We start from the raw sequence: 27,445 nt of genomic DNA on the forward strand, positions 1-27,445 counted from the left end.
TGCAGGAAGGAGGAAACCAAGAATTCATCGGCCTCGTTCTCCCATATTTGAAGAAAAAGATATCCCACATCTTGAATTCCCTAAATCTTCAGAGGACTTAATGGTGCCCAATGAGGAGCTAATGAATGTTATTTCTATCTATGAGGTATTACGGAACTTTGGCACAGTTTTACGCCTATCCCCTTTTCGTTTTGAAGACTTCTGTGCTGCCCTGGTTAGTCAAGAACAATGCACACTGATGGCTGAGACACATGTAGCACTTTTGAAAGCTGTTTTACGTGAAGAAGATACATCAAATACTACCTTTGGACCCGCGGACCTCAAAGATAGCGTTAATTCCACACTGTATTTCATAGATGGAATGACGTGGCCAGAGGTTTTGCGCGTATACTGTGAGAGTGACAAGGAATATCACCATGTTCTTCCTTTCCAGGAATCAGAGGATTATCCATATGGACCAATAGAGAATAAAATCAAAGTTCTACAATTTTTAGTGGATCAGTTTCTTACAACAAACATTGCCCGAGAGGAGTTAATGTCAGAAGGAGTAATCCAGTATGATGACCATTGTAGGGTTTGTCACAAACTTGGGGATTTGCTTTGCTGTGAAACGTGCTCTGCTGTGTACCATTTAGAGTGTGTGAAACCACCTCTTGAGGAAGTACCAGAGGATGAATGGCAGTGTGAGGTCTGTGTAGCCCACAAAGTGCCAGGTGTAACTGACTGTGTTGCTGAAATTCAAAAAAATAAACCATACATCCGACATGAACCCATAGGCTATGACAGACGCAGACGGAAGTACTGGTTCCTTAACAGAAGGTTCATTATGTAAGTAAATCTGAGTGCTTTGATGTAAAGAACATGGTTGCTTTGCATGTGTTTATTTTTACAAAATGCTTTAAAAAAGTAAATGAAAATACTTCCAAAGTGCTTGCCTCTTTGTGTTTGCTATCTATTTTTTCCCTTCATCATTTAACATTCCTTGTTGATGCTGTGTGCAGTCATAAAGCAGCAGTAGCCATTGGTTAATTCTAGGTAGTAGAATGGTCCTTAAATTAATGGGGACAAAGAACACAGGGTTTGTATTTTCTAACATCCCCCTCTACTTAATTGGGGGGCCATAATAATGTATCTGCATCATGTTCCTAATCATCTGATTTTTGAGAAATGTTGTGGCACAGTGGTTAAAGCTATAGCCTTAGCACCCTGGGCTTGTGGGTTCAAACCTACGCTGTTCCTTATGACCCTGGGCAAGTCACTTAATCCCCCCATTGCCCCAGGTACATTAGGGCTTTAAACTAGGTAAGTTGGGGGAGGGTACCTACTCATGTACTGGTGCGGAAAGGAACTATCCAGATGGGACGAGTCGACACTCTGCTTCCAAGGTAAGGGCACACATAGCAAACAGTTCTCTAGGAGCCACACAGACTCAGGTGGAAAACGCCTTACAGCGACCTAGCAAACACAATGTGTGGAGGGCCATGTATATTAATGCTCACAGTTTAGGCAATAAAATTCTAGAGCTGGAAACTGAAATAAGGGATGCCAACCTAGACGTGGTGGCAATAACCGAAACATGGTTTACGGACTCACATGGGTGGGATATGACTATACTGGGGTACAATCTACTTCGTCATGACCGAGAGGGTAGGTTAGGTGGTGGGGTAGCACTATACATTAAAGAAGACATCAAAACCACCAGGATCACAGATGTCAAATACACCGGGGACTCCGCACTGTTCCCTCTAAGCTGAGCAGGTGTCCTCCAGCTGCATTGCTACTACTAGGGGGTGGAATATTTTCAGTCGCTAAGGACAGGTATGTTCCCTGGAGTCCTGCAGAACTTGCCTGTCCCTCACAATTGAAAAATGTGACAGTAAAACAGCACCCTCTATTGGTGAGACTGTGGGTGGAGGACTCCTGCTCAGCTTAGAGGGAACACTGGAATGCCTGTATCTTGGTGTGGTATACAGACCCCCAAGACAAATGGAAGACATGGACACGGAATTAATCGAGGACATAGAGAATATCACTCTACGGGGCGACACTGTACTGCTTGGGGACTTCAACATGCCTGATGCAGACTGGAACACATTTTCAGCAACCACCAGTAGCAGCAAGAGGCTTTTGGCCTCCATAAACGGTGCACACCTAAAACAGATGGTAACGGAGCCCACTAGGGCCCAGGCGATCCTTGACCTGGTACTCACCAACGGGGAAAGCGTCTCAGAGGTCTTGGTAGGAGATACGCTAGCCTCCAGCGACCATAACATGGTATGGTTCAACCTTAGGAAAGGATTCCCTAAATCAATCACAAAAACAAAGGTACTTAACTTCCGGGGCACCGACTTCACACGCATGGGAGATTTCGTCCATCAGACGCTGCAGGACCAAGCAGAGACCGGTAATGTGGAAGCTATGTGGTCGTACCTGAAATCATCCATACACGAAGCTACTAATCGCTACATAAAATCGGTAGACAAACGGCAAAGAAACAATAAACCCCAATGGTTCACTGAGGAGATCTCGCACCTCATTAAGGAGAAGAAAACAGCATTTCTTTCCTACAAACGTACACAGAGAAGGGAAACTAAAGTAGAATATAAGACCAGGTCTGCAGCGGTCAAAACAGCAGTTAGGGAGGCCAAACTTCGAGTGGAAGAAACTTTGGCAAAAAACATTAAAAAAGGGGACAAATCTTTCTTCAGGTATATTAGTGATAGGAAAAGGAACACAGACGGCATAGTACGCCTTAGAAGACCGGACGGAAACTACGCGGTGGCGGATTCTGAAAAAGCCGAAATACTAAATGAATATTTCTGCTCAGTTTTCACCTGTGAGGCACCGGGACACGGACCACAGTTGAAGGCAAAACAAATTGCGGAAGACCCGTTTCAGAATTTTGAGTTCACACCTGAAGACGTCTATAGCGAGCTGACAAGGCTCAAGGAGAACAAGGCCATGGGACCGGACAATTTACACCCAAGAGTGCTTAGAGAATTGAGAGATGTTCTGGCAGAACCGTTGGCCGTGCTCTTCAATCTCTCACTAAGCACGGGGAAAGTTCCGTTGGACTGGAAAACAGCCAACGTCATTCCTCTGCATAAAAAGGGTTGCAAGGCTGAGGCTGCGAACTATAGACCGGTGAGTCTCACTTCAATAGCGTGTAAACTCATGGAAACACTAATTAAGCATAAATTAGATACGGTCTTGAATGAGGGGAATCTCCGGGACCCCAGTCAACATGGATTCACCAAGGGTAGGTCTTGCCAGTCCAATCTTATTAGCTTCTTTGACTGGGTAACAAGAAGGCTGGACTCAGGAGAGTCCTTAGACGTCGTATACCTTGACTTCAGCAAGGCTTTTGACAGCGTCCCACGCCGCAGACTGCTGAACAAGATGGAATCGATGGGGTTAGGAGTAACACTAACTGCATGGGTTAAAGATTGGCTAAGTGGCAGACTTCAGAGGGTGATGGTTAACGGTACCCTCTCCAAAACATCGGAAGTGACCAGCGAAGTGCCACAGGGCTCAGTCCTGGGTCCACTCCTCTTCAACATATTCATTAGGGATTTGACTCAAGGGCTTCAAGGTAAGGTAACCTTATTCGCTGATGATGCCAAACTATGCAATATCATTAACGGCTACAATCTGCAGAATACTATGGAACAGGACCTCCGTACTTTAGAAAGTTGGTCCTCTGTCTGGCAGCTGGGCTTCAACGCCAAGAAATGTAAGGTCATGCATCTCGGAAATGGAAATCCATGCAGAACTTACACCTTGAATGGAGAAACTTTGACCAAGACTACAGCAGAACGAGTCTTGGGAGTGATCATCAGTGCAGACATGAAGACTGCTACTCAAGTGGAGAAGGCTTCATCTAAGGCACGGCAGATGATGGGTTGCATCAAGAGAAGTTTCGTCAACAGGAAGCCTGAGGTCATGATGCCATTATACAGACTAATAAATAATTGGTATTATAAATGATATTATCTTCAGTGAATGTCCCTGGGGATGATACTACAAATATATATGTGAACCTTGACAGACTGTGAATGGAAAAATGATGATCAATCAAACGGATCAAAAGAAACAATCAGTACGGGCCGTATGCTCTCGTTTCAACCAATGGCCCCGGGCCATGAATGAGTCCAACGAGCGAGATACATGAGACATATGAGCGAGTTGAATGAGTGAATACACCAGCGCTAGAAATTGGAGAGACATTTCCGATCAGCTCTTTGGATCCATATTCAAGTACCACGGCTACAGTACCTACAAGTTCATTCTTTAATAAGTATTTCGTAAGCGAGCGGGATTGATCAAGCAGAGGCATTACAGAATCATGATTGAACTTTGAACTTTGAACCTTGAACCTCATCCCGTTCTGAAAGGACTGAGCTAAGTACTTTTATTGATTTTTACCGGTTTCCACTTTGCATCACGTTTTTCAGATTTTTCATTGACAGACACATTGAATTTTTGATACACAGATTGAGGATATTGTACATTTTCACTTATTTGTTTTAGAAAGTTTTTTGATTTGGAGTCACTACAATTATATATTTTTTTGTATTATAATTTTTTCATATAATTATTCACAATTTGGTGTTTTTGTATATGAGGTTTCAGGGAGATATTCTTTTTTAATGATCTTTTCTTCAGAAGTCCATGCTTGGGGATGAATGTCTTCACTTAATTTTTGATACGTTTCAAAAGAATAAAATGATGTACTGGGCACGGTTTATCTAGATTCATTTCTAAGTGCATGTCACTGCATAAGCATTGCCCGGGGCCATTGGTTGAAACGAGAGCATACGGCCCGTACTGATTGTTTCTTTTGATCCGTTTGATTGATCATCATTTTTCCATTCACAGTCTGTCAAGGTTCACATATATATTTGTAGTATCATCCCCAGGGACATTCACTGAAGATAATATCATTTATAATACCAATTATTTATTAGTCGTATTTTCACATAATTTGGTATTCATTTACATTTTGGTATAGCTTTTGAGGCCTTTTTTGGCCATTATACAGAGCCATGGTGAGACCTCATCTAGAATACTGTGTGCAATTTTGGAGGCCATATTACCGTAAAGATGTGCTCAGAATTGAGTCGGTTCAGCGGATGGCCACCAGGATGGTCTCGGGGCTAAAGGGTCTCTCGTACGAAGAGAGACTGAACAAATTGCAGCTCTATACTCTCGAGGAGCGTAGGGAGAGGGGAGACATGATTGAGACATTTAAGTACATCACGGGACGGGTCGAGGTGGAAGATGATATCTTTCTTCTCAAAGGACCCTCGAACACAAGAGGACATCCGCTCAAACTCAGGGGAGGGAAGTTTCGTGGAAACGTCAGGAAGTACTTCTTCACGGAACGAGTGATAGAGCATTGGAACAAGCTTCCAGTACAGGTGATCGAGGCCCGCAGTATCCCAGACTTCAAGAACAAATGGGATACCTATGTGGAATCACTGCGGGAGTCATACCAATAAATAGAGTCGCTAGGATATAGACTTAATAGAGCAGGTCAGTAGAGTTAAGGGGGCCAGTAGACTTAATAGGGGGTCAATGGTATGGGCAGACTTGATGGGCTGTAGCCCTTATCTGCCGTCATCTTTCTATGTTTCTATGTTTCTAGATAGATTGTGAGCCCACTGGGACAGACAGGGAAAAATGCTTGAGTACCTGAATAAACTCATGTAAACTGTTCTGAGCTTTCCTTGGAGAACGATATAGAAAATTGAATTAATAAATAAATAAAGAATGACACAGGGACAAATTTTCCCCGTCCCTGCAGGAACTCAATTTCCCCATCCTGTTCCCATGAGTTTTGTCCCTGCCCCATTCTTGTAAGCTCATGTAAACCGTTCTGAGCTCTCCTTGGAGAAAGGTATAGAAAATTGAATGAATGAATCAATAAATCAATAGAGAATGACACGGGGATAAATTTTCCCCTTCCCTGCAGGAACTCAATTTTCCTGCCCCATCCCCATGAGTTTTGTCACTCCCTGTCCCTGCCCCATTCCTGTAAGCTCTGCCTTAACTGCACAAGCCTCGAACACTTATGATTTTAAAGTGTTTGAGGCTTGTGTGGTTAAGGCAGAGCTTACAGGAATGAGGCAGGGACAGGAAAAGAACTCACTAGGTTGGGAAAATGAGTTCCCGCAGGGACGGGGAAAAATTTATCCCCATGTCATTCTCTAATTCTTTGTATTGAACTAGTGAAACTACCAACAGATTTACCATTGGAGTTAGTACTGTGTTTCCCCAAAAATAATTTAGGCTCATGTATTAATTTTAGCTCCAAAAAAATGCATTAGGGCTTATATTTTTTTTGGGGGGGGTTCCATTTTTTTTTAATGTACAACAGTCATCTCTCCCTTCCTCTCCTCTACCCCAATTCTTCCTCATTCCTTTCTCCCCCTCCCCCATGTGCAGCATTTTTCCTCCCCTCTCACCCATCCCCTTGTACAGCAGAACCCTACTGACCCTTCCACCGTGAGACTGACATACCTCTAAGGCAGGGGTGTCCAATGTCGGTCCTCGAGGGCCGCAGTCCAGTCGGATTTTCAGGATTTCCCCAATGAATATACATGAGGTCTATTTGCATGCACTGCTTTCATTGTATGCTAATAGATCTCATGCATACTCATTGGGGAAATCCTGAAAACCCGACTGGATTGCGACCCTCGAGGACCGACATTGGACACCCCTGCTCTAAGGCATCCAAAAACAGCGGTGACGGCGGCAGTGCTCTTAACAGGCTGCTTTATGGCTTTCCCTCTGCAGTATCTTTTCCTCCCTTCCATTTCCCTGTTCAGAAGAACCCCACTGACCCTCCTATCGTGAGACTGATATACCTTCAAGGCATCCAAAAACAGCGGTGTCGGGAGCGCTCTGAATGGGCCGCTTCACAGCCTGCCCTGCCGGGGCCTTCCCTCTGCTGCATCACTGAGGCTAGGGAGTCCATCCCAAATTATTTTTAATCAAATCGAGGGATTTTGAGGCAGAAATAAAATGTTGGAAAAATAAAAAATTCCAAGATAGCTGCCACCAGCGAATTCACACCAAAAATGGGAAACCTGAACCTTACCTTTAGAAACCAAAAGAGTTTTACCGCATTCCACAGATCGCTCCCATAGAAAATAATGGATTTTTATTAATCTTTTTTCAACATCCGAGCAATAGAACCCGCTCCAGAACACGAATCGATCTTCAGCAGATACCCCTTATACTTCATCATGCCAAAGAAAGGCTTAGAAGACTGGAGGCCCATTCTGGATCTCAAGTTGGTCAGTTGCTTCCCGCAGATTCCTAATTTCCAAATGGAAACCTTGCGCAAAGTCATTGCTGCTGTCTCTTCTAGGGTCCTTGGATCTCACGGAGGCATACCTTTCATATTCCAATATTTCTGGAGCATCGCAGGTTTCTGCGTTTCCATGTTCTGTAACAGCATTTCCAGTTCACAGCTCTTCCCTTTGGGCTCGAGACAGATCCCCTCACGTTCACCAAGGTCATTGTAGTTGTAGTGGATTTTCTCCGCAAGTAAGAGTGTCCAGGTCCATCCTTACTTGGAAGACTGGTTGATCTGGGCTCTGTCTCGACAGGAGTTGAAATGTGCGGGGAGATGGTGGTGTCTCTGCTACAGTGCTTGGGTTGGATTGTTAACTTCAAGAAGAGCCAGTTGATGCTGTCACAGACCTTGGAGTATCTAGATCTTCTGTTCGACACCCAGCAGGGTTGTGTATTTCTTCCTGAGTTACGCAGACAGAAACCTAAGCAGCAGATCAGAGATCTCCTGGAACTTCCAGCTCTCACGACCTGACATCTGCAGGTGCTGGAGTCCATGGCAGCCTCCTTGGAGGCGGTCCGCTGGGCCAGAGTGCACATGCACCTTCTACAGGAGTCTCTCCTCTATCAGTGGCCTCTGCAACATCATCCTCTTCAGATGCCGCTCCTCTGGACAGAACCAGAGTGCAGCAGTCTGTGCTGGTAGTTTCAGGAGGAGTCTTTCTGCCAGGGCAAGCTTCTTCGGCTCTCAGAGTGGATAACTCTTATGACGGATGCCAGCCTGTTGGATTTGGGTGCTCTCTGCAGGAACCACTCCATTCAGGGGCAGTGGACTTTTCATCAGAGGTGTTGATTGATCAGTTATCTGGAGCTTTGGATGATTTGCCTGGCGTTACTGGCTCTCCAGCCCATTCTTGATGGAAAAGCGGTGCAAGTGTTCAGACAATGCCATGGCAGTGGCATATGTAAATCATCAAGGGGACACAAGAAGCATTCCTTTGGGCAAGGAAGTTTGCATGTTGTTTCGCTGGGTGGAGTTACATCTTCTGTTTGTCTCAGCGACGCATGTGGCTGGAGTCGACAATATACAGGTAAACTTACTCAACTAGTTCAGGACCTGGGAGAATGGTCCCTCATGCAAAAAGCATTCCATCTGATCGTGCAGCGCTGGAGTCAGGCCTAGATGGACTTGATGGCTTCAGTAGAGAACTTGAAGATCAGGCACTTCTTCAGTCGAAGAACAGAGTGCTGAAGCTGTGCCACGCTCATTGACGTGCATGTTTACACATGATGCGCACCTACACGATCATTTATCAGGATGACAGCCGGCTTAATTCGGGAGCTGAGAGCCCGGCAGCGGGACGTGAGCCTGAGCTGGCAGATGGTAGAAGCATTGCCCTGAAGTGGGAGGGCAGCTGTATGGGGACCCTGAGGGTTGCCAACGCCTGGCCACCTGAAGGAAGTCACCCTGCTGAAGGGGCTGCGGCACCCGGGCATCATCCAGGCATTGTACCCACCCCTGGACCACCATAGCCAACCTTTGGGATTCTGGAACGAATAGTCTGAGTTTTCTTTATTGCCTAAGGGGAAGTGGGGAGTAGGGTTATGGATTGAAGACTGGGAGATCACCTTTTTGTAATAAATAAATAAACCCAATTTCTATCTCTATTCTGAATTAGAGAATGACACTGGGAAAAAATTTGTGCCCGTCCCCGCAACCACTGTCCCTGTCACCGCCCCATCCCTGTCCCCGCAACCACTGTCTCTGCGACTACTATCCCCGCAGCATCCATACAAGCCTCAGTACTGCAATATTTAGCTTATTCCTTCCTTATAAATCAAAGTTCTGGCTGCTGAACTAGAGAAAGAGATGTTCAGCTGACAGGGCTTTGTTTATAAATTTTTATCAACACAACTAATAAGAACATAAGAACATAAGCAGTGCCTCCGCCGGGTCAGACCATAGGTCCATCATGCCCAGCAGTCCGCTCCCGCGGCGGCCCAAACAGGTCACCTGTCTGAATCACCAGAAGGGGCCCCCTTGCCACCCTGGTTTCCCATTGAAGTCCTATCTTCCCATCGAAGTCCTAACCCTACGGTTTTGCACATGCACGACCTGGTCGGGTTTCTATACTTATTTCCTGGATACTTCTCTCAGTATCCCACGATCCCTTTGTCCCTCAGGAATCCGTCCAATCCCTGTTTGAATCCCTGTACCGTACTCTGCCCGACCACTTCCTCCGGCAGCGGTCGGGCAGAGTACGGTACAGGGATTCTATAGTACTTTATCCTAAAGCAGAAAAGAAATAAATAGAATTTTTTTTCTACCTTTGTTGTCTGGTTTCTTCTTTCCTCATCTTCTCATTCAATTCCTTCCATCCACTGTCTGTCTTCTCTCTGCATCTTCCATTTGCTTTGTTACTGTTTCTCTCCCTTTACCCCCCTCCCCAAATTGGTCTGGCACCCATATTCTTCCCTCCGCTCCCCTATAGTCTGGCATCTCTGTCTTCTTCCCTTCCAGCGTCTTCTCCCCACTCTCTGTTCTCCATTTCCCTTCCAGCGTCTTCTCCCCACTCTCTGTTCTCCATTTCGCTTCCAGTGTCTTCTCCCCACTCTCTGTTCCCCATTTCCCTTCCAGCGTCTTCTCCCCCACTCTCTGTTCCCCATTTCCCTTCCAGCGTCTTCTCCCCACTCTGTCTTCCCCATTTCCCTTCCAGCGTCTGTTCCTTTCTTTTCCACCACCACCCTTCCCTTTCACCGCCCTTCAGCACCCCTCGTGCAGCCCGATAATCTCTCTCCCTTCGCAGCACGTTTTAAGTTACTTTTCAGAGTAAATTGCTCAAGCCGGCTGAGCTTGCCTGCAGTCGCATGCGTCTGTGGGTGGAAGCTTCTCCTCTGACGCAATCGGAAGTTGCATCAGAGGAGAAGCTTCCGCCCATAGACACACACGACTGTAGGCAGACTCGGCCGGCTTGAGCAAGTTACTTTGGAAACTAACGTGCCGCGAACATAAGGGGGAGGGAGAGAGATAAATTTGGCCGTAGGAAGGAGGGAGCCGTGCACGATCGGTGACCGTGTACGTTCCCTCCCTTAACTGTGGGGACAAGGCCATTCAGTGCTCCACGGGGCGGTGGATGGCCTTGTCCCTGTGCCTGCAGTGAGCACTCCCCTCCCCCACCGTTTTGGCAGGTTACCCACAGCTACCCATGGATAACAACCACCGTGTCATTCTCTATCCCCAAATGTTCCCCCCGTAAACCAATTTTTCTCTTCCCTTCTACTTCCTTTTCTACCTCACAGTGTTTCTTCCCTCATTATGCATAATTTACCACCTTGCCTACCCCCCTCCCCTTATCTCTCTCAACCTGAGATTTTCTCCCTCTGTGTCCCTGTCTCTACCTAGGATTTCCCCTATCTATCTTTGGAATCCCTTCCCTGGGTCCAAGCTTCTCCAGCACTGCAGCTCTTAAGAAAGGGTTTGTGTGCTATCATCCAGAGTGAGTTGGCCAACTACATCTCCAGGACTTATGAACTGCTTGTGTCCAGTGATACAGCAGTGCAACGGCCAAGCACGGCAGCAAGGGAACTCCCAAGGCTTGCCCACAAAGCTGCGAACAGGGATCCAGCTACCAGCGTGGGAGTTTCACACATTGTGGTTCAAACTCAGAGCCATGTGTTGCAGTAAAGAAGCATCTCCTGTTTAGCAATAGCTTTTAAAATATATACTGTACAAAGCAAAAAAAAATTCCTGGGTGCCATGAAGTAATTTCTAGTCACCATGGCAACCTGGCTCCTGGGATTTCTTGAGCTCCGAGGGAACAAATGCCTGATGTGCCTTGGCTCTGTTCCAGGTTCATGAGCAGATGAGGCATCAATCCACATGAACTCAAGCACTGCACTGGTCCGGGGAATGCATTGATGACAAGATTACATCTTGAAGTTAAGTACCAGTAGAGGTCATTAGCCTTGTCCTCGGATGAAGGTCTGCTCAAAGCAGTTGAGGGAGTCTGACTCCTCGACCCCATTATTGAGAGGAGGTTAAGAATCTTCAACATCAGTCCAGTCCTTGTTGAATATCAGTACTGTGTGCACAGAGATAGTAGCATCTGCCATCACTCCATCAAAGCATGTTACAGTGATGATAAAAGGTATATAGCCACCCCCACCCACATTTTTCCCTATTCCATATGTCACACTAAATGGTTTCTGATCTTTAAATAAAATGCAATATCAAAGAAATGGAATGAGAAACTGTTCCATAAATAAAGCAATAATTTATAAATTGTTTTGTTATCTAACACTCATATTACCTATGTGAAAATGTAGCCAGGTCTGTGGAGTCGAAGCTAATAAAAATGTACCGATCCTGGCTTCAAAATAAAAACTTACAACATTATAGTACTTATGGTAAATTTTTAAAATATTATGCTTTTTGAGTTTTTGTTCAAACTTTAAATATATTTTGTGATCTATTAATCCTAATTTCCTTGTCATCAGTAGCAGATGAATCCAGATGAGTGGGTTAAGTCCACCTATCAACAGGCGGAGATAAAGAGCACAAAGCTGAGCTGTGCCATATATACAATGGTCTTCTCACTGGTACTTCCGTATTCTCTATCTCCGCAGGCAGATGGATGATCTCTCTCCTGCTCCTGGTCTTATCTGCTGCTCAACATGGCCTTTAAGCATGGTTTGGTCCTGCTCCAGGCACAAATTCACTCCTGTTTTAGCTTTGCGGACTCAGTAAGCATGGGGATAGGCTCCCTGGGTGCCTTTTCAGACTATAGCTGGTGGTTTCATACTTAAAGAAATATCCTTTGTCTTTGTAATTAATCAAATATCTCGGGAACTTGCGGCAGTCATTTCCTATTGGCGATCTGCATGGGGCAGGAGCATAGGAAGATCGTTCCTGCCCCGAAAGCCTGCTAGACCACCAGGTAAGGCCTGGATGCCGGGAGGGAGGCGGGGGTGGGTCAGAGCCAGACGAAAAGATATTTGCAGTCCGGCTCTGCCCCAATCCCCCGCGAATACAGAGGGAGACTTCTCCATGCTCCTGGATTCATCTCTCTAATTCAGGCTCACATTGCCTATTTGTTCTTAGTTTATTTATTTATTCAATTTTCTATACCGTTCTCCCAAGGGAGCTCAGAACCATTTACATGAATTTATTCAGGTAGTCAAGCATTGTTCCGTGTCTGTCCCGGTGTGCTCAGCCTATCTAATGTACCTGGGGCAATGGGGGATTAAGTGACTTGCCCAGTGTCATAAGGAGTAACGTGGGTTTGAACCCACAACCCCAGGGTGCTGAGGCTGTAGCTTTAACCACTGCACCACACACTCCCCTCAGGGGTCTTAGGCTTGCACGGCCTTGGGGATATATCTGGGGGAGCCAGGTCAATACACCCTCCTTCTTTCTCTCCCTTCCCTTGCTATTTACCCTCTGCATAAACTCCCTCTCCATAAATTTAAAAAAAAAAAAAAATTATTCAGGGGAAACTTGATTGGCCTGGGTACTGGCTTACCTATGGGTCCCATATTATACATCAACAAGCAGAGCTGTAGAGGGAGAGGTTCCTCTCTTTGACAAGGATGGCTTGGTGAGTCTTTTTCTGCAGCGTCGCAGGAAAGGGAGAGGGAACTTGAATGTTGCGCCTTATTCTTTGTGCAGGGAACGTGGCGTAACTTAAACTAAACTAAACTAAACCTTAGGTTTTTATACCGCACCATCTCCATGGTTGTGGAGCTCGGCACGGTTTACAGGGATTGTAATAAGAAAGGAACTCCAGGGAAAGGGATAGATGAAGATCGGAGGGGAGGAGAATGTTAGAGAGTTAGGATGTGAGAGAGGGGGAGAGGTTAGATTTTAGAGAAAAGCCAGGTTTTCAGAAGTTTGCGGAAGGGTTGGAGAGCACTCAGGTTTCGAAGGGGGGAGGTGAGGTTATTCCAGAGCTCGGTGAATCTGAAGAGGAGGGAGGTCCCCAGTTTTCCTGGGTGGGAGATGCCTTTTAATGAGGGGAAGGATAGTTTCGATTTTTGGGTAGGTCTGGAGGTACTAAGATACGAGGAATTCCAGGATAGAGGAATTAATGGAGGAAGGATGCCGTGGAGGATCTTGAAGGTTAGGCTGATGCATTTGAAGTGGACTCTGGAAGATATTGGAAGCCAGTGGAGCTTGGAAAGGAGTGGTGAGACGTGATCGAATTTGCTTTTAGAAAAAATAAGTTTGGCCGCGGCGTTTTGGATCCGCTGGAGTCTGTGGAGGTTTTTCTTCGTTAGGCATATGAAGATGGAATTGCAATAGTCCAGTCTGGAGAGGATGATGGATTGGACGAGAACGGCAAAATGATTTTGATGGAAACAGGATCTTACTGATCTCAACATGTGAAGGCTGAAATAGCATTTTTTTACCAGGGAGTTGAGGTGGTCGTTGAAGGACAGTGTAGAGTCAATGAGGATGCCCAGGACCTTATTGGAGAATTCGAGCTGCAGAGAGGAGCCGGAAGGCAGTGGGATTGAGGGGGGTAGCTGAGCTAATTTTGGGCCAAGCCAAAGTAGTTTTGTCTTGGATTCGTTCAATTTCATATGGACGGAGTGGGCCCAAGATTGGAGGTTTGAGATACAGGAGGATATGTTCAATGGGAGATCAGTGAGGTTCGAGTCGGTCTCGAGAAGGACAAGGATGTCATCAGCATAGGTGTAAATTGTTTCAGAAGGGGATAGATGGAGAAGTTTTAGGGAGGACATATAGATGTTGAAGAGGATAGGAGAAAGAGGTGAACCTTGCGGGACTCCATAGCTTGGTGTCCAGGGGGAGGAAGAGGTACCATTCATGTTGACAATGTAGGAGCGGGAGCGAAGGAATTTTGAGAACCATTCAAGGACGGTGGAGGTGATGCCAATCTCGGAAAGTAGGTAGAGTAGAATGTCGTGATGGACAACGTCGAAAGCGGCAGAGAGGTCAAATTACAAGAGGACAGCGAACTTGTTGCGGGAGTGAAGTTGCTGGACCTTAGAGATTAGGGAGGTTAGTAGGGATTCGGTGCTGAAATTGGGACGAAAGCCATATTGGTAGGGTAAGAGGATGGAGAATTTCTCTAGGTAGGACGAGAGTTGAGTCGATATGATAGACTCGAGCATCTTGGTTAGGAGAGGGATATTTGCTATTGGGCGATAGCTGGATGGAGTGGAAAGGTCGAGGTCGGGTTTTTTCAATAGAGGGGTTAAGGCAATATGGCCCATTTCTGGGGAGAAAAGGCCCGAATGTAGAGCGGAGTTTAGGAGTTTGGTGATGGAAGAGATGGCTTGAGTGGGTATTTCCTCGTAGAGGTAGGAGGGGAAAGGGTCTAAAGAACAGTTGCAGGATTTCATTTTGAGACATAGTTTGAGGGTGGTGGAATCGGATACTTGGTCGAAGGCAGCCCAGAGTCTGTCGGCTGGGATAGCGCTGGAAGCCGATGGAGTAGGGTTGGGGTCAGTGAGCACCAGGGAGTTGTAGGAGACTGTAGGTGGGAAGGAGCTGCGTAGGGTAGTGATCTTATCATTGAAGAAATTAGCTAGAACATCGGCTGAGGGAGAGGAGGGGAAAGAGGTGGAGTCTTTTTTGGAGGTTAGGGAGCGCCAGATTTTGAAAAGTGTGCTACTCTGGTTATTGGATCTGGAGATTTTCTCGCCATAGAAATTCTTTCTTGCTTTTTTTAATGTAGAATTATAGTGCTTAATGTTGGTTCTCCAGGATTGTTTGTCTGTAGGGGAATTAGATTTTTTCCATTTGCGCTCCAGGGTTCGACATTTCTGCTTTAGTTCTCTATGGTAAGGGAGGTACCAGGGGGCTTTGCGAGGGTAAGAGATGGATTTGGTGGAAAGGGGGGCGAGGGAGTGGTAGGTGGATTCGGAGAGGGCGGTCCAGTTATGCCAGCTGGATTCGGGGACTGCAGGTTTAGGAGCGGAGGAGAGTAGATTAAGAAATTTTGTCCAGAACAGGTCGCTTGAAATTTTTTTGCGAAAGGTGATGGAATTAGAGGAGAGGGGAGGAGCCCCGAGATGTGACATGAAAATGGGGATGGAGAAGGTCCCAAGGAAGTGGTCAGACCAGGGGACCTGTTCCCAGCGGGTGTCAGCGACTGAAGTTTTGTAAGCGGTAAGATCAAAGAAAGTAATAAGGTCTAGAGTGTGTCCCTTTTCATGGGATGGGGAAGGTGAGGGGGATGAAAAACCAAGAGAGGAGAGGAAGCTATTCAGTTCAATCGTATCCTTGTTGGTATTGTCGTCAAGGTGGAGATTGATGTCCCCGATGATCAAGAGCCTTTGAAATTTGAGGAAGGCGTTTGATATGGTTTCGAGGACGAGATTGGAGGATTTGTTCCAAGGGGCAGGTGGGCGATAAAGAAGTAGGATACCCAGTGGGTGAGGTTGGAGTTCGTCGTTGACCGAGGCCAACATGTATTCTAAGGAGGTGTGGCAGCTCTTTTCGATGAACTGGACATCGAAGAAGGATTTGTAGATTAGAGCCAGACCGCCTCCTGTTCGGTTAGTTCTGGGAGAGAACAGGCCTTGGTAGCCGTGGGAGCAAAGTTCATTTTGAGTAAATATGTCATCTTTCGTGATCCAGGATTCTGTGATACATAGGAATCCCGGGTCAGAGTCTTCAAGAAGGTCCTTCAGGATTTGAGTCTTATTGCAAGCGGATCTGGCATTGCAATAGAGTGTTGGGACTGGGGTAAGCGAGTCAGAGGCGGGGTTAGGGAGGTTGGCGGGGGGAACGGGCTTTAAGGATGTGTGGTTGACTCTTCGAGGATTTTTTTTTAGTGGTGATCTCTTTATTGACTACTATTTAACACTAACTTGTTTTAGTGGTGGTCTCTTTATTGACTACACCACATTTGTGCTGCTGCCTTCGCGGTCTGCCAGGGTCTCCTCCAGGTGCCTTGCTTTCGACCGCGACGTCTGCTGCTTCAGTGGTACATTAAAAAAAAAAAGTCAAATTGAACTTTGGGCTGGCTCCGGCCTTTCTTTGTTCAGCCGCATGGTGTACATTTGCGACCATTTTGCTTCCCACCATGGCAGAGGCCGCCATACGCTGTTCCGCTGTGGGAAAAAGAGAAGAGTGGAGGGGAGATGCAAGGCTTGCCACTCTGTGGGCTGGGATAGGTTTCGACTCCTGTGCTCAGCCTTAGCACCCTCCCCCCCCCCCCCTCATGGGAATACCAACCTCTTATGGTGGCCCACATACAGAATTCCTCACAAGGGCGGATGGAGGATAGGGGCCTTGTCTCTCAGGAGTCTTCAGCAGGTGGCTCGAGTATCGAGGCATCGCAGGGATGACCCACACTTCCTTTCTCCCCAGAATTTGTTTTGCTCTTCCACCAGGCCTATTTGTTCAAGCAGGCCCAACCTTCTCTGTGCCAGATGGGCTCCATTTCTTCAAGACAAGGACCTGTTCCTCAGACTAAGGACTTTCTTTCTTCATTCTTACCCGTGGGTGATGCTTTAGCACCTAAGTAAGCATTGTAGGCTGCAGGAGGCTGGCATTTCGGCAGTTTTCCTATCTTCCCTGGACCCTTCTGTCTCTGGGAGTTCAGTAGGGGAGTGGCATCTGCCACTTCTACTACTCCCATCAAGGATTTGGAAGAAGGAGAGCTTTCTCCTGATCTTGCTGATGATACTATAGCTGTATGGGTGTTCCATAAGGAAGAACTCCCCTCTCTCATCCTTTAGGCCCTGGAGGATTTTAATATTGAGACTCCTTCTGACTCCACACTGAACCCCAAAATGGTGAGTACTCAGAGACCCTCCAGGGCTTTTCCCATCCATGTGGCTCTTCAAGAACTTGTCTAGACACAGTGAGACTCTCCCAATGCAGGACTGAAGGTGTCTCGGACAATAGCCCGCCTTTACCCATTGGTACAGGAGGAATTAGATAGACTTAGATGGCCTCAGTCACTGCTATCACCAAAAAGACCACCCTTCTGGTTGAAAGGGAGGGTGGCACTGAAGGATATGCAGGAGCAGAGGCTGGAGTCTTTCCTTAAGCTCTCATTCGAAGGATCTGTGTTGTCTCAAGCTGCCATTTGAAGTTCCTACGTGGCCAGAGCGTGCCTTACTTGGGTTCAGCAGCTAGCCAATTTTCTTGAGGAGTAGGACACCTTCTGGCCATGGAATCTGCCCTTGCCTATTTGGCGGATTTGTTATACGTTTTGTTTAGGGCTTCCACCAAACAAATGGCTTGCTTGTTTGCCACGAGTCGCTCCGTCTGGCTTCAGAATAGGGCCGTGGACTTGGCATCCATCAGAGATTTATTATTTTAAGCTCCCCTTCCATGGTAGGCTCCTATTCGGACAGGAACTGGACAAAATTGTGAAGGATCTTGGTGAAATTAAGCCTCAGAGACTGCCAGAAGACAAAGCCTGGTTTCCTTATGCATCAGAGACAGTCCAAACTGAGACTTAAGGACTCTAGGAGATATCATCTTGGTAAAACGCAGTCCTTTCAAAGGCTGAAATTTTAGCCCCAATACTCTTTTCGTGCTGACAGAAAATCCACAGGTCAGCGACCCCGCTCCACTTCAGGCTCCCGTTCCACCCAGTGATGTGAGGCTGGCCCTCTCCCTGAAAATTCTGTCCCTCTTTTATGAAGAGTGGGCCAAAATCACATCTGATCAATGGGACCTCGATATCCGTGATGGCTGCAAACTGGAATTTGCTTCCCCAGTTGCAGATTCCTTCATACACTTGCTGCTTCCCAGTCAGGTGGGCAGCAATTTCCAGCACATTCATGGCATTGTAGGATCTCTAGTTACTCTCTCAGAACGCGGAATGGACAGGTACTCCATTTATTTTATTGTTCCAAAGAAAGCCAGATTATTCTGCCTGGTCAAGAGGGCTAACGAGGTCTTGCAGGTTCAGCACTTCAGGATGGAAATTCTTGGTCCCTCATTGCAGCTGTACAGCTAGGCAAATTTCTCATCCCTCTTGACCTCTCAGAAGCCTACCTCCACATTCCAACCTGGCCTCCTCATTACCGTTTTTTCAGGTTTGCATTTCTAGGCCATTGCTTCCAGTTCGTGGCCATACCATTCAGCCTGTCGACTGCACCAAGAACCTTTTCCAAGATAATGGTAGTAATGACGGCATTCCTAAGGAAGGAGGGATTATGGGTGCACCCATATCTCAATGACTGGCTGATTCAGGCTAACTCTGTGCAGGACGCCAGAACGGCCACTGATCGGGTGGTGGCAGTTCTAGTCTCTGGGCTAGGTAGCCAACCCACTCACAAACCACCTACAGCTGATTCAGTGTCTTCAATACTTGGGAGCGCTGTTTGATATGGCACAGGGGATGGTCTTTCTCCCGGAAGACAAGACAGGCAAGCTCCAAAATCGGATCCTGTACTCGGGACTATGTGCAAGTCCTCAGATCCATGGCAGCGGTGCTAGATGTGGTTCTGTGGGCCTTAGCTCACGTGAAGTCTTTACAATGGTTGCTTCTGTCGTGACAGTCACCCCCTTTGCTATGATCAAAAGAAATTCCAGAAAAGATGAAAAAAGTTGTTTTAAGTATATCGGTCTGGAAAGGTTACAAAGTCATTTTAAATTCCCCTTATTTTAATATTGCAGCTTTAATTACTGGTATGTTTTTTTATTGCTGTCTCCTTTACATTTTTAAGCCTTCAAGGTAGCTGTTATATTGCTGGGTGTACCTTTTTGGGGAAAAATAACTGATTTGCTACCACTGAAGTAGCTGGCTGTTGGATTATTATTCCTTCATTTTACTGTAGAGATGAGTTAGTTTACAGCTCTTGTTTTCTGCAAGTTCCTTTCTTAAAAAGTTAGTTGAGAGATTTTTCCCTATATAAAGGTGTTTGCTGGCACTCTAAAATCCATATAAAGTCTATAAATCAAATTTCTGTCATAATTCTGCCTCAGATTATGTATTGCGATTGCCTTCCACAAGTGGATAGAGGAGGATTCTCTGTAGTCTTATTAATATTAAGTTCATTGAGTCATTTTGCAGTCAGTTACATTTAATTATTGTGGTATACTGTATGTAACTAGTCTAAAATATATTAACTTTTATTGAACCAGGGATTAGTAGACGTGGCTTTTATTGCATTTTGGAGAATTATTACTTTCTATTTGCTGCCTTCGCTGAAAGATTTAAAAGCTAATTTTTTGCTCAAGACCAATGATCGTACTTGTATGAAGAAAATTGATTGTTAACAGTATATATGTTCATTAAAATCTGCAGTATTTAATTTAGTTTACCAAGTAAATTCAACAGCTGGGGCAATTTGTTGTAGATTGTATGTGCAAGTAGATATGATACACAAATTGATAGTTCTCATGACTAGAACATACTTGGCCTATTCTGTGATACTTGCAGAAATGCAGGTAGACTTTTGGGGATTTTAATGGCTATTTTACAGTGATCTGAGAACCACACAGGAGAAAGATTATTAGCCTCTAGATAGGTAGATTGAATCAGAAGTAGGGCTTTTTGGGTTGTATATAACAAAAGTGACCTCTTCAGAGTGGAGAGCATTTGATGAATTAATCATCTCTGATTCCTTGTTATCAGCAGCGGATGAATCCAGATGAATGGGTTAAGTCCACCTACCAGCAGGTGGAGCTAGCGAGCACAAAGTTGAGCTCTGCCATATATACAATGGTCTGCTCACTGGTACTTTAGTATTCTCTGTCTCCGCAGGTGGATGGATGATGTCTCTCCTCCTGATTTCATCTGCGTGCTGAGTAGCCTGCAAGTGGTAGCTCTAAACTGAGCCAGGCTCCTTGTGCTCCTGTTTTAGCCATGCTAACTCATTTGAGCGAGGGGTTTAGACTTTCTGGGTGCCTATCTGGGTATAGCCGGTGGTGCTGGTTCCCCCCCCTTCCCCTGGACTCCATTTGGTGTTTGCCCTTCACTCTATCTCCCTCCTCACCTTTAAAAAAAATAAAGAGAGAATATTTAAACTAGAGAATGACATGGTGACTGTTACCTGCAGCTAGTTGCAGGTAACCTGTCAAAACGGGGACAAAAAGTCCCTGGTTGCCGCAGGTACAAGAACAAGGCCATTCACCATCCTGTGGAGAGCTGAATGGCTTTGTCCCCGCAGTTAATTGAGGGAACGTGCGCAAAATACTTAATCTCCAGCAGTCTCTTTCCTCCCAATCACCGTGGTCTGGGCATCTCCCTCCCTTCTTCCCTTCCCCTTGCCTTTGCTGGTGATTTTTTTTTTCTCTCTCTCTCAACAAGCAGCCGGAGCCTTTTCTGAAGTCGCGTGCGGCTGCCTGAAATTTCTCCTCTGATGCAACCGGAAACAGGAAGTTGCATTAGAGGAGAAGTTTCCGGCAGCTGCACGCGACTTAAGAAAAGGCTCCGGCTGCTTTTTGAGAAAGAAATTAAAAAATCGCCAGCAAAAATAAGGGGAAGGGAGGATTGAGATGCTCAGATTGTGGCGAGAAGGAGGGAGGAGAGCTGCTGGACTGCGTAAATGGTGCTGGGGTCAGAGGAATAGATGCTGAAGGGAAGTGGGTAGAAAAGAGAGTAGGGAGAAGATGCTGAAGGGAAGTGGGTAGAAGAGAGAGTAGGGAGAAGATGCAGAAGGGAAGTGGGTAGGAGAGATTTGAATAGACACTGAAGGGAACTGGATGGAAGGAGGGGATTGGGGAGACAGATAACCAGATCTGAGGGGAGGAAAGGAGAGAGATGCTAAAAGCCACCTAGGGAGGGAAGGAAAGATGGAAGGGAAGAAGACAGATGCCAGACCAATGGGGGGGGAGGGAGAGATGGAAGGGAGAGGCACAGTAACAGAGCATGGGTTAAGGGGCTGGGGGAGTTTCCGTACAATGAGACTGAGAGGAGATATGATCGAAACATTCAAGATATTGAAGGGAATTGACTTAGTAGAGACAGAGAGATTGTTCACCCTCTCCAAGATGAAGAGAACGAGAGGGCACTCGCTAAAGTTAGAAGGGAAAAGATTCCGTACAAACGTAAGGAAGTTCTTCTTCACCCAGAGAGTGTTGGAGGTCTGGAACACTCTCCTGGAGTCTGTTACAGGGGGAAGCACCCTTCAGGGATTCAAGACAAGGTTGGATAAGTTCCTATTGGAACAGAACATACGCAAGTAAGGCTAGACTCAAATAGGGTACTGGTCTTTGACTTAAGGGCCGCTTGAGCAGACTGCTGGGCACGATGGACCACTGGTCTGACCCAGCAGCAGCAAATCTTATGTTCTTATATGGAAGAGTCAGAGAGAAGGCAGACAGCAGATGGAAGGCATTGAATGAGGAGAAGATGAGGAAAGCAGAAACCAGACAACAAAGGTAGAAAAAAAATTTCTATTTCTTTTCTATTTTTTTTTTTTTTTTTTGCTTTAGAATAAAGTAGTATATTAGTTGTGTTGATAAACATTTATAAACAAAACCCTGCCAGCTGAAGATCTTTCTCTAGTTCGACAGCCAGAACTTTGATTTATAAAATAATTGTACAGAATATTGTTTCTTTTTATACTTTAATAAAATAAGCTCAGTATAAACCTATCGAGGCTTGTGTGAATGGGATCAGATGGTTTGCAAGGACAGGGACCGAACTCAACGGGATAGGGATGAGCTCACAGGGATAGGGCAGAGACGGGGCCAAAATATTTCCCCTCGTCATTCTCTAATTCAAACCCTGAGGGATTGCAGTTGTTTGGGGTGTTCACATGAACAGATATAGCAGCATAGGAATATTTGCACTTTGCCCCAGTGAGTATGGAGTTTGCCATAATGAATGTGTTTTTCTCTTTATTGGGACCAGATCGAGAGTTTCTTCTTTCCTTAGCAACAGCAGCAGATAAATCCAGAGACCAATGGGATAGCCCACATCTACCAGCAGGCAGAGATAGAGAAACTGATTAACAGGTAGTCCTATTGGCTGGCACTCCTCCTGTATCTTCAGTATGCTCTATCTCCCAGCAGGTGATGGTCGCTATTCAACTAGCTCCTGAATTCTGGCTGTGCCTGGAAAATTATTTTCTCCTGTTGAGGTTTCTCTTCAGTGAGATGGCAATTTTATATCTCCTGTTGAGGTTTCTCTTCAGTGAGATGGCAATTTTATTTCTCCTGTTGAGGTTTCTCTTCAGTGAGACAGGGTTGTCCGGCTGAACGGTGCCAGCTTTAGGGGTTACATCTGGGCCCCTCCAGGTCCCTGCCTCACCCTCCCTCCATTGCTAGAGGGTCTGACTGGGTCTCGATTTTTTTCTTCTTTCCCTTCTCTGTTTAAAAAAAAAAAAAAAAAGAGACCACAGTTGCTACATTCTGCCCTGTTAGTGCTGCACAACCAGTTCTTATTGGCTTCAACCGGCCCTAACAACAAGTTTGTGAGTATGTATGTGTTTTTTTACTGTTGTTTGAACTTCAGGTTCTGTTTGGGAGTCTTAGTCCTGTGGGTTCAGTCAACGTACGTTTAAGGAATGGATATTTTATTGAGGCTAAGTTTTATGACTAGAAATCCATTGAGGGAGCCGGGACTTTCCCACCCTTTGCATGCACGCGCTTGGTTTCCTTGTTGGTTATAGCGCGGCAGTAGCGGTGCAATTTCATACTCGCACTTGTTCTCCTCGTTGGGTTTCAATGCAGCAGTAGTAGTTCTGTTTATTCCGAGGCTCTCTTTCGTCGGTGTTTGTCACGGCCATGTGCAGCTGATTGTGCAGGTGCCGGTTTATAGCAGCGCACATAAGATGGGACATGTTTTTTCTGGCGCTGTGGGAAGTACCGCACCGTTCTTCTAGTTATTCCCCGAGTCTGATTTTCTTTCTATGCAGGCCGCAGCAGGGCTTGAATCCGACTATGTTTCTAGGAGCATTGATGCAGTGGCCACGTGTCGGCGAGAATCAGGTGTGTGCTTGGGTCTTTGGCGATGGCGGGAGAGCTGCAGCGTTCCGGTAGTTTATTTCCAGCTGACTTTGGTCAGGGTATGCTGCGGCTTCTCTCCTTTCCGGTTCAGACAAGTTGTTCGTGTTTCACCAGCTTTGGGACAAGCTTCGGCAGATTTATGTGTCTGTGTTCCTGCTGTATTCACTTGAAGGAAGCTGCTAGTTTAATCGGACTCTGGGGTTAACACTCAAGGGGATTACCAGAGAGACTCTGACCTGTGCTAGATCACCCATTCTCGGTTTGTCTCCGGACTGGGTCGACATACGGCAAATCACGACACAGTGAGATAAGCAGTAAGATAGTGCCCTGTATTTCACACAGGTATCTCATTGTCTCTCTTGGGGTCCCTTCAGATTGAACCTTTGTCTGTTGGTAACTGTCCTTATTTGGGCCTCTGTGCTGCGCTGCATGTGTCTAGAAGTGGCATAGGATATATATGCCTAAAGGTAGTACAAACAGTTTCCAAGTTCGGGCTGTTTCTATGGGCATAATGACACTTCGCATCTTCCTGTGGCCAGGACTCTCTTTCTCTATTTCTGAGGGTGCTTGGACTTCAGATTTCCATGCTTATCATTCTGATTTCTCCTGTCTCTATTTTCTCATGACACATGCTAGACGGACCCCCCCCCGACCAGGCAGGAAGGGCTGTACAGCTCCTTCTAACCAGGAGCCAGTTACCTATTCTATCAAACCCGCGTAGGAGCACGCGCTATGTGAATGTTAGCCTCATCCCTGAAGCTCTCATTAGTGGTGTGAGCTTTGTCTGATACATGTAGTACGTCAGGGGTGCCCACACTTTTTGGGCTTGCGAGCTACTTTTAAAATGACCAAGTCAAAATGATCTACCAACAATAAAATTTAAAAAAACCACAAAGCACACTGTACGCTGAGAAAATGTTAATTATCATTCCTATTCTGGGTTTTTTTCAAAGAGGTCAAGGCAGATGACTCTATGCACTGTCACCTTAGTAACAACCATACAAAAATAGACAAATATACCCCCTCCCTTTTTACTAAACTACAATAGCAGTTTTTAGCGCAGGGAGCTGCGCTGAATGCCCCGTGCTTCTCTCGACACTCATAGGCTCCCTGCGCTAAGAAACGCTATTGTGGTTTAGTAAAAGGGGGGCCATAGTGCAAAATATAGACAGCAGATATAAATTCAGACACATTTTGATCACTAAATTGAAAATAAAATAATTTTTCCTACCTTGTTTGGTGATTTCATGAGTCTCTGGTTGCACTTTCTTCTTCTGATTGTGCATCCAATTTTTCTTCCCTTCTTTCAGCCTTTATGCTTCCTCTCCTCCAGACCTCATTCCCTCCCCCAACTTTTTCTTCCTCTCTTCCTGCCCTTTCTTTCTCCCTGCCTCCCTTTCTTTTTTTTCTCTCTTCATGCCCACATTCTTTTTTCTGTTTCCCTTCTTTCCTTCTGTCTCCCTGCCTGCCCCCTTTCTTTCTTTCTTTCTTTCTTTCTTTCTTTCTTTCTTTCTTTCTTTCTTTCTTTCTTTCTTTCTTTCTTTCTTTCTTTCTTTCTTTCTTTCTTTCTTTCTTTCTTTCTTTCTTTCTTTCTTTCTTTCTTTCTCCCTACCCTCCACCAAGCCACTGCTACCACCATTGGGGAACAGGCCTGCAAGCCGCCACCGCTGCTGCCATCAGGTAACTGGCCCCAAAGCCGCCACCGCACCAAGCTCTCTCTGCTTCCCTGCGGGCCAACCAGCATTCCTTTCCCCGACGTCAATTCTGCCGTTGGAGAGGAAGTTCCGCCCAGCCAGGCAGCGATTGGCTGGCCCGAATTTCCTCTCCGGCAGTATTGATGTCGGGGAGAGGAAGGCTGATTGGCCCGGTAGATCGCCAAGGCAAAGTGAGTCTGATTGGCTCAGTTTGCCCTGGCGATCTACCGGTCGATCGCGATCGACCTATTGGGCACCCCTGTAGTACATATTCATCTTAAAGGACATACGTATTTCGCTCACGTTGCATGGAATTAGTACTGTTTTCATGGTTCCAGTGTACTCCTCTTTACATTGCAAAACTTGATTTTTCCTAGGAGAGTTTCTTTCTTCTTACAGATCCTACAGTTCTCATCCTGCCGTTCCCTGACCTTCTGCACTTCATTCTGAGGGGATCTTGACTTCTTCCAATGATTCTTCAGGCTTTCTCATGAGGGGGAAGACGCTATAATGTCAGGTCAGGGGGCTGTGAACATTTTTCAGTATGCTTGCAACTTTGCATCCTCCTCAGGTTTCCGATTCGTTCTTGGAGTCTCTATGTTTTGTGTTTCCCTAAATGTTACTGGTTCTCAGGGCAGTTCTTGTAGTTCTTCAGAAACTAAAGAGGACGTTGTTCCACTTACTGCATGGTGTCCCAAGACGGGGGCATTGGGCCGGCTGGATCCCATTCTGAATTAGTTTCTCAGGGTTACATATTTCTGCAGAAAAACTGGGAGAATATTTACATTTTCACTATGGACTCCAAACCGGCACTAGGTTTGCCTGCCTCTCTTGGAGCAGCGCTTTCGGTTTTGGCACATGCCATTTTAGAAAATGTGGGCAGTGGTACCGTTTTGGCGCTACCAGGCGATTCACCTACTTTCTTCTTCACTGACTGCTTGATTCAGATGTCTTCCAGTCGGGCCATTTGACTGACACGAAAAGGGTGGTTTCTTTTCCTCAGTTCTTTGGACATGAATCTTCAAATTTGTACAGCGCTCTTTTCTCCTATACTATTTATAGGTATATCGGGGAGATGGTTTTATTCATATAGGAGAGAAATGTGTTTCTTCCCAGAGACTAGGGTGATGGGTCACAGTCTCAGGTTTGCATTCTTTTTCAGTCACCATGACCAAGAGTATGGGATTCTGTACAGGTTCTAGGATCCATGTTGCTGACTCCACTGGGAGCTTCGGCTTGCTTTCCCATTATAACGCTACAGCAGTTGCTTTTGTTCCGGTGGTTCCTGGTATCTCAGGGCTGCAATTATTTGGTAGGCTCAAGCATCGCTCTGTATGATTTGGTGGCTCAGCGAGATTTCTCTTTTCAAAGGCATGCCTCGGTCTTTGCTGGACTAGTTCATAGTCACCAAACATCCCAGGTTGTGGGGCTCGATGCCTTCCATCCTCAGCTCTAGGAGTCTGGTCTTAAGAGGCGACTCAGTACTTGTTCATTCTTCTACTCTGCAGCATGGTCAGGTTACCGTTTCTGGAGCTTCAGACCATTCTTCCGGAATGACGCTGAAGGTCTTTTCAGTCAGTATTATGATGGCGGTATTTCTCTACAGCCTGGGCAGTAGGTGATGTACTCAGTTGGCGGGTAAAGTTGTGGTTCTACTTCAATGGGTGGACCCTCATCTTCCTCTTCTGTTGGCAGATCATTTTATGGGTCAGGAAAAGAGTTTGGATAGACTTTCTCTCCGCAAAATCTGAGCATGGCCCATTTATTGTATGTTACAGTGTATAGCGCTTGTGTACGCTCTAGAAAGTGTAAATGTTAGTAATAGTGAATCTTCTACATCCTGGATATTGAGAATTTTGGCTCAGGTGTTCCAGCTCGTTTTATGGAAGTGAGATCTCCTGGAACTAGACCTCATGGCCTCGTCTCGAAATTCTAAGCTTCCTAGCTTCTTCGGCGGGCACAGGGAGTGGGAGTCAGAGGGGGTAGCAGCATGGCTTCTTTCTCGCCTCTGGCTTCTCTTTTTTCAGTGTTTTCCCCTAGCTGATGATGGCTTGGATTTGCCATCTCGAACTCGCTTTCAGGGCACAGTATTTGTAGAATCTCTGGATTGGCTGCGCCATCCTTGCTATGCGGATCTGATGAGTCTTTCGACAGCCGGACTGTTGAGTTTTCTGGTATCTCCGGGTTTGCTCACCGAGGGTCCGATCAACATGGATATTCGTACTACTTTGGTATTATGACCTAGCTTTTGAAAAGTCATGGCTGACATGTAAGGGTTATGCGAAGCAGCTTGTTTCTTCTCTTATCCAGGCGATACAGACATCTTCACCTGTGGCTTCTGCTTCCTTTTGGAGGGTTTTTCCTTTCTCGGGTACTTCTCAACATTTGCACCCTTCCAGAGTTTTTTTTTGGCACAAGTGTATTGCCAAGGGCTTAGTGTTTAATTCCCTTCAGCTTCAAGTGCCATTCTTAGCTTGTTACAAGGGCTAGGTATATTGCTCTTCGCTTACTTCTCAGCTTCATGAAGTTCAGTTCCTAAACGGAGTACGGTGTACACCTC

The 27,445-nt window shown here is 46.0% G+C and overlaps 1 protein-coding gene across 9 annotated transcripts in view; it reads left to right on the forward strand.

The window, feature by feature from the left end:
* The window catches only part of BPTF (bromodomain PHD finger transcription factor), a 232,412-nt gene that overhangs the window by 48,318 nt on the left and 156,649 nt on the right, over nt 1-27,445 (forward strand). For all 9 annotated transcript variants that reach the window (XM_033961424.1, XM_033961417.1, XM_033961422.1 and 6 more), the window contains exon 2: nt 6-828. In XM_033961424.1, coding sequence (XP_033817315.1) covers nt 6-828 — 823 coding nt within the window. The remainder of the gene's footprint in view (nt 1-5; nt 829-27,445) is intronic.

Source organism: Geotrypetes seraphini, chromosome 10, assembly GCF_902459505.1.
Source record: "Geotrypetes seraphini chromosome 10, aGeoSer1.1, whole genome shotgun sequence".
In the NCBI taxonomy this organism is placed as follows: Eukaryota; Metazoa; Chordata; class Amphibia; order Gymnophiona; family Dermophiidae; genus Geotrypetes; species Geotrypetes seraphini.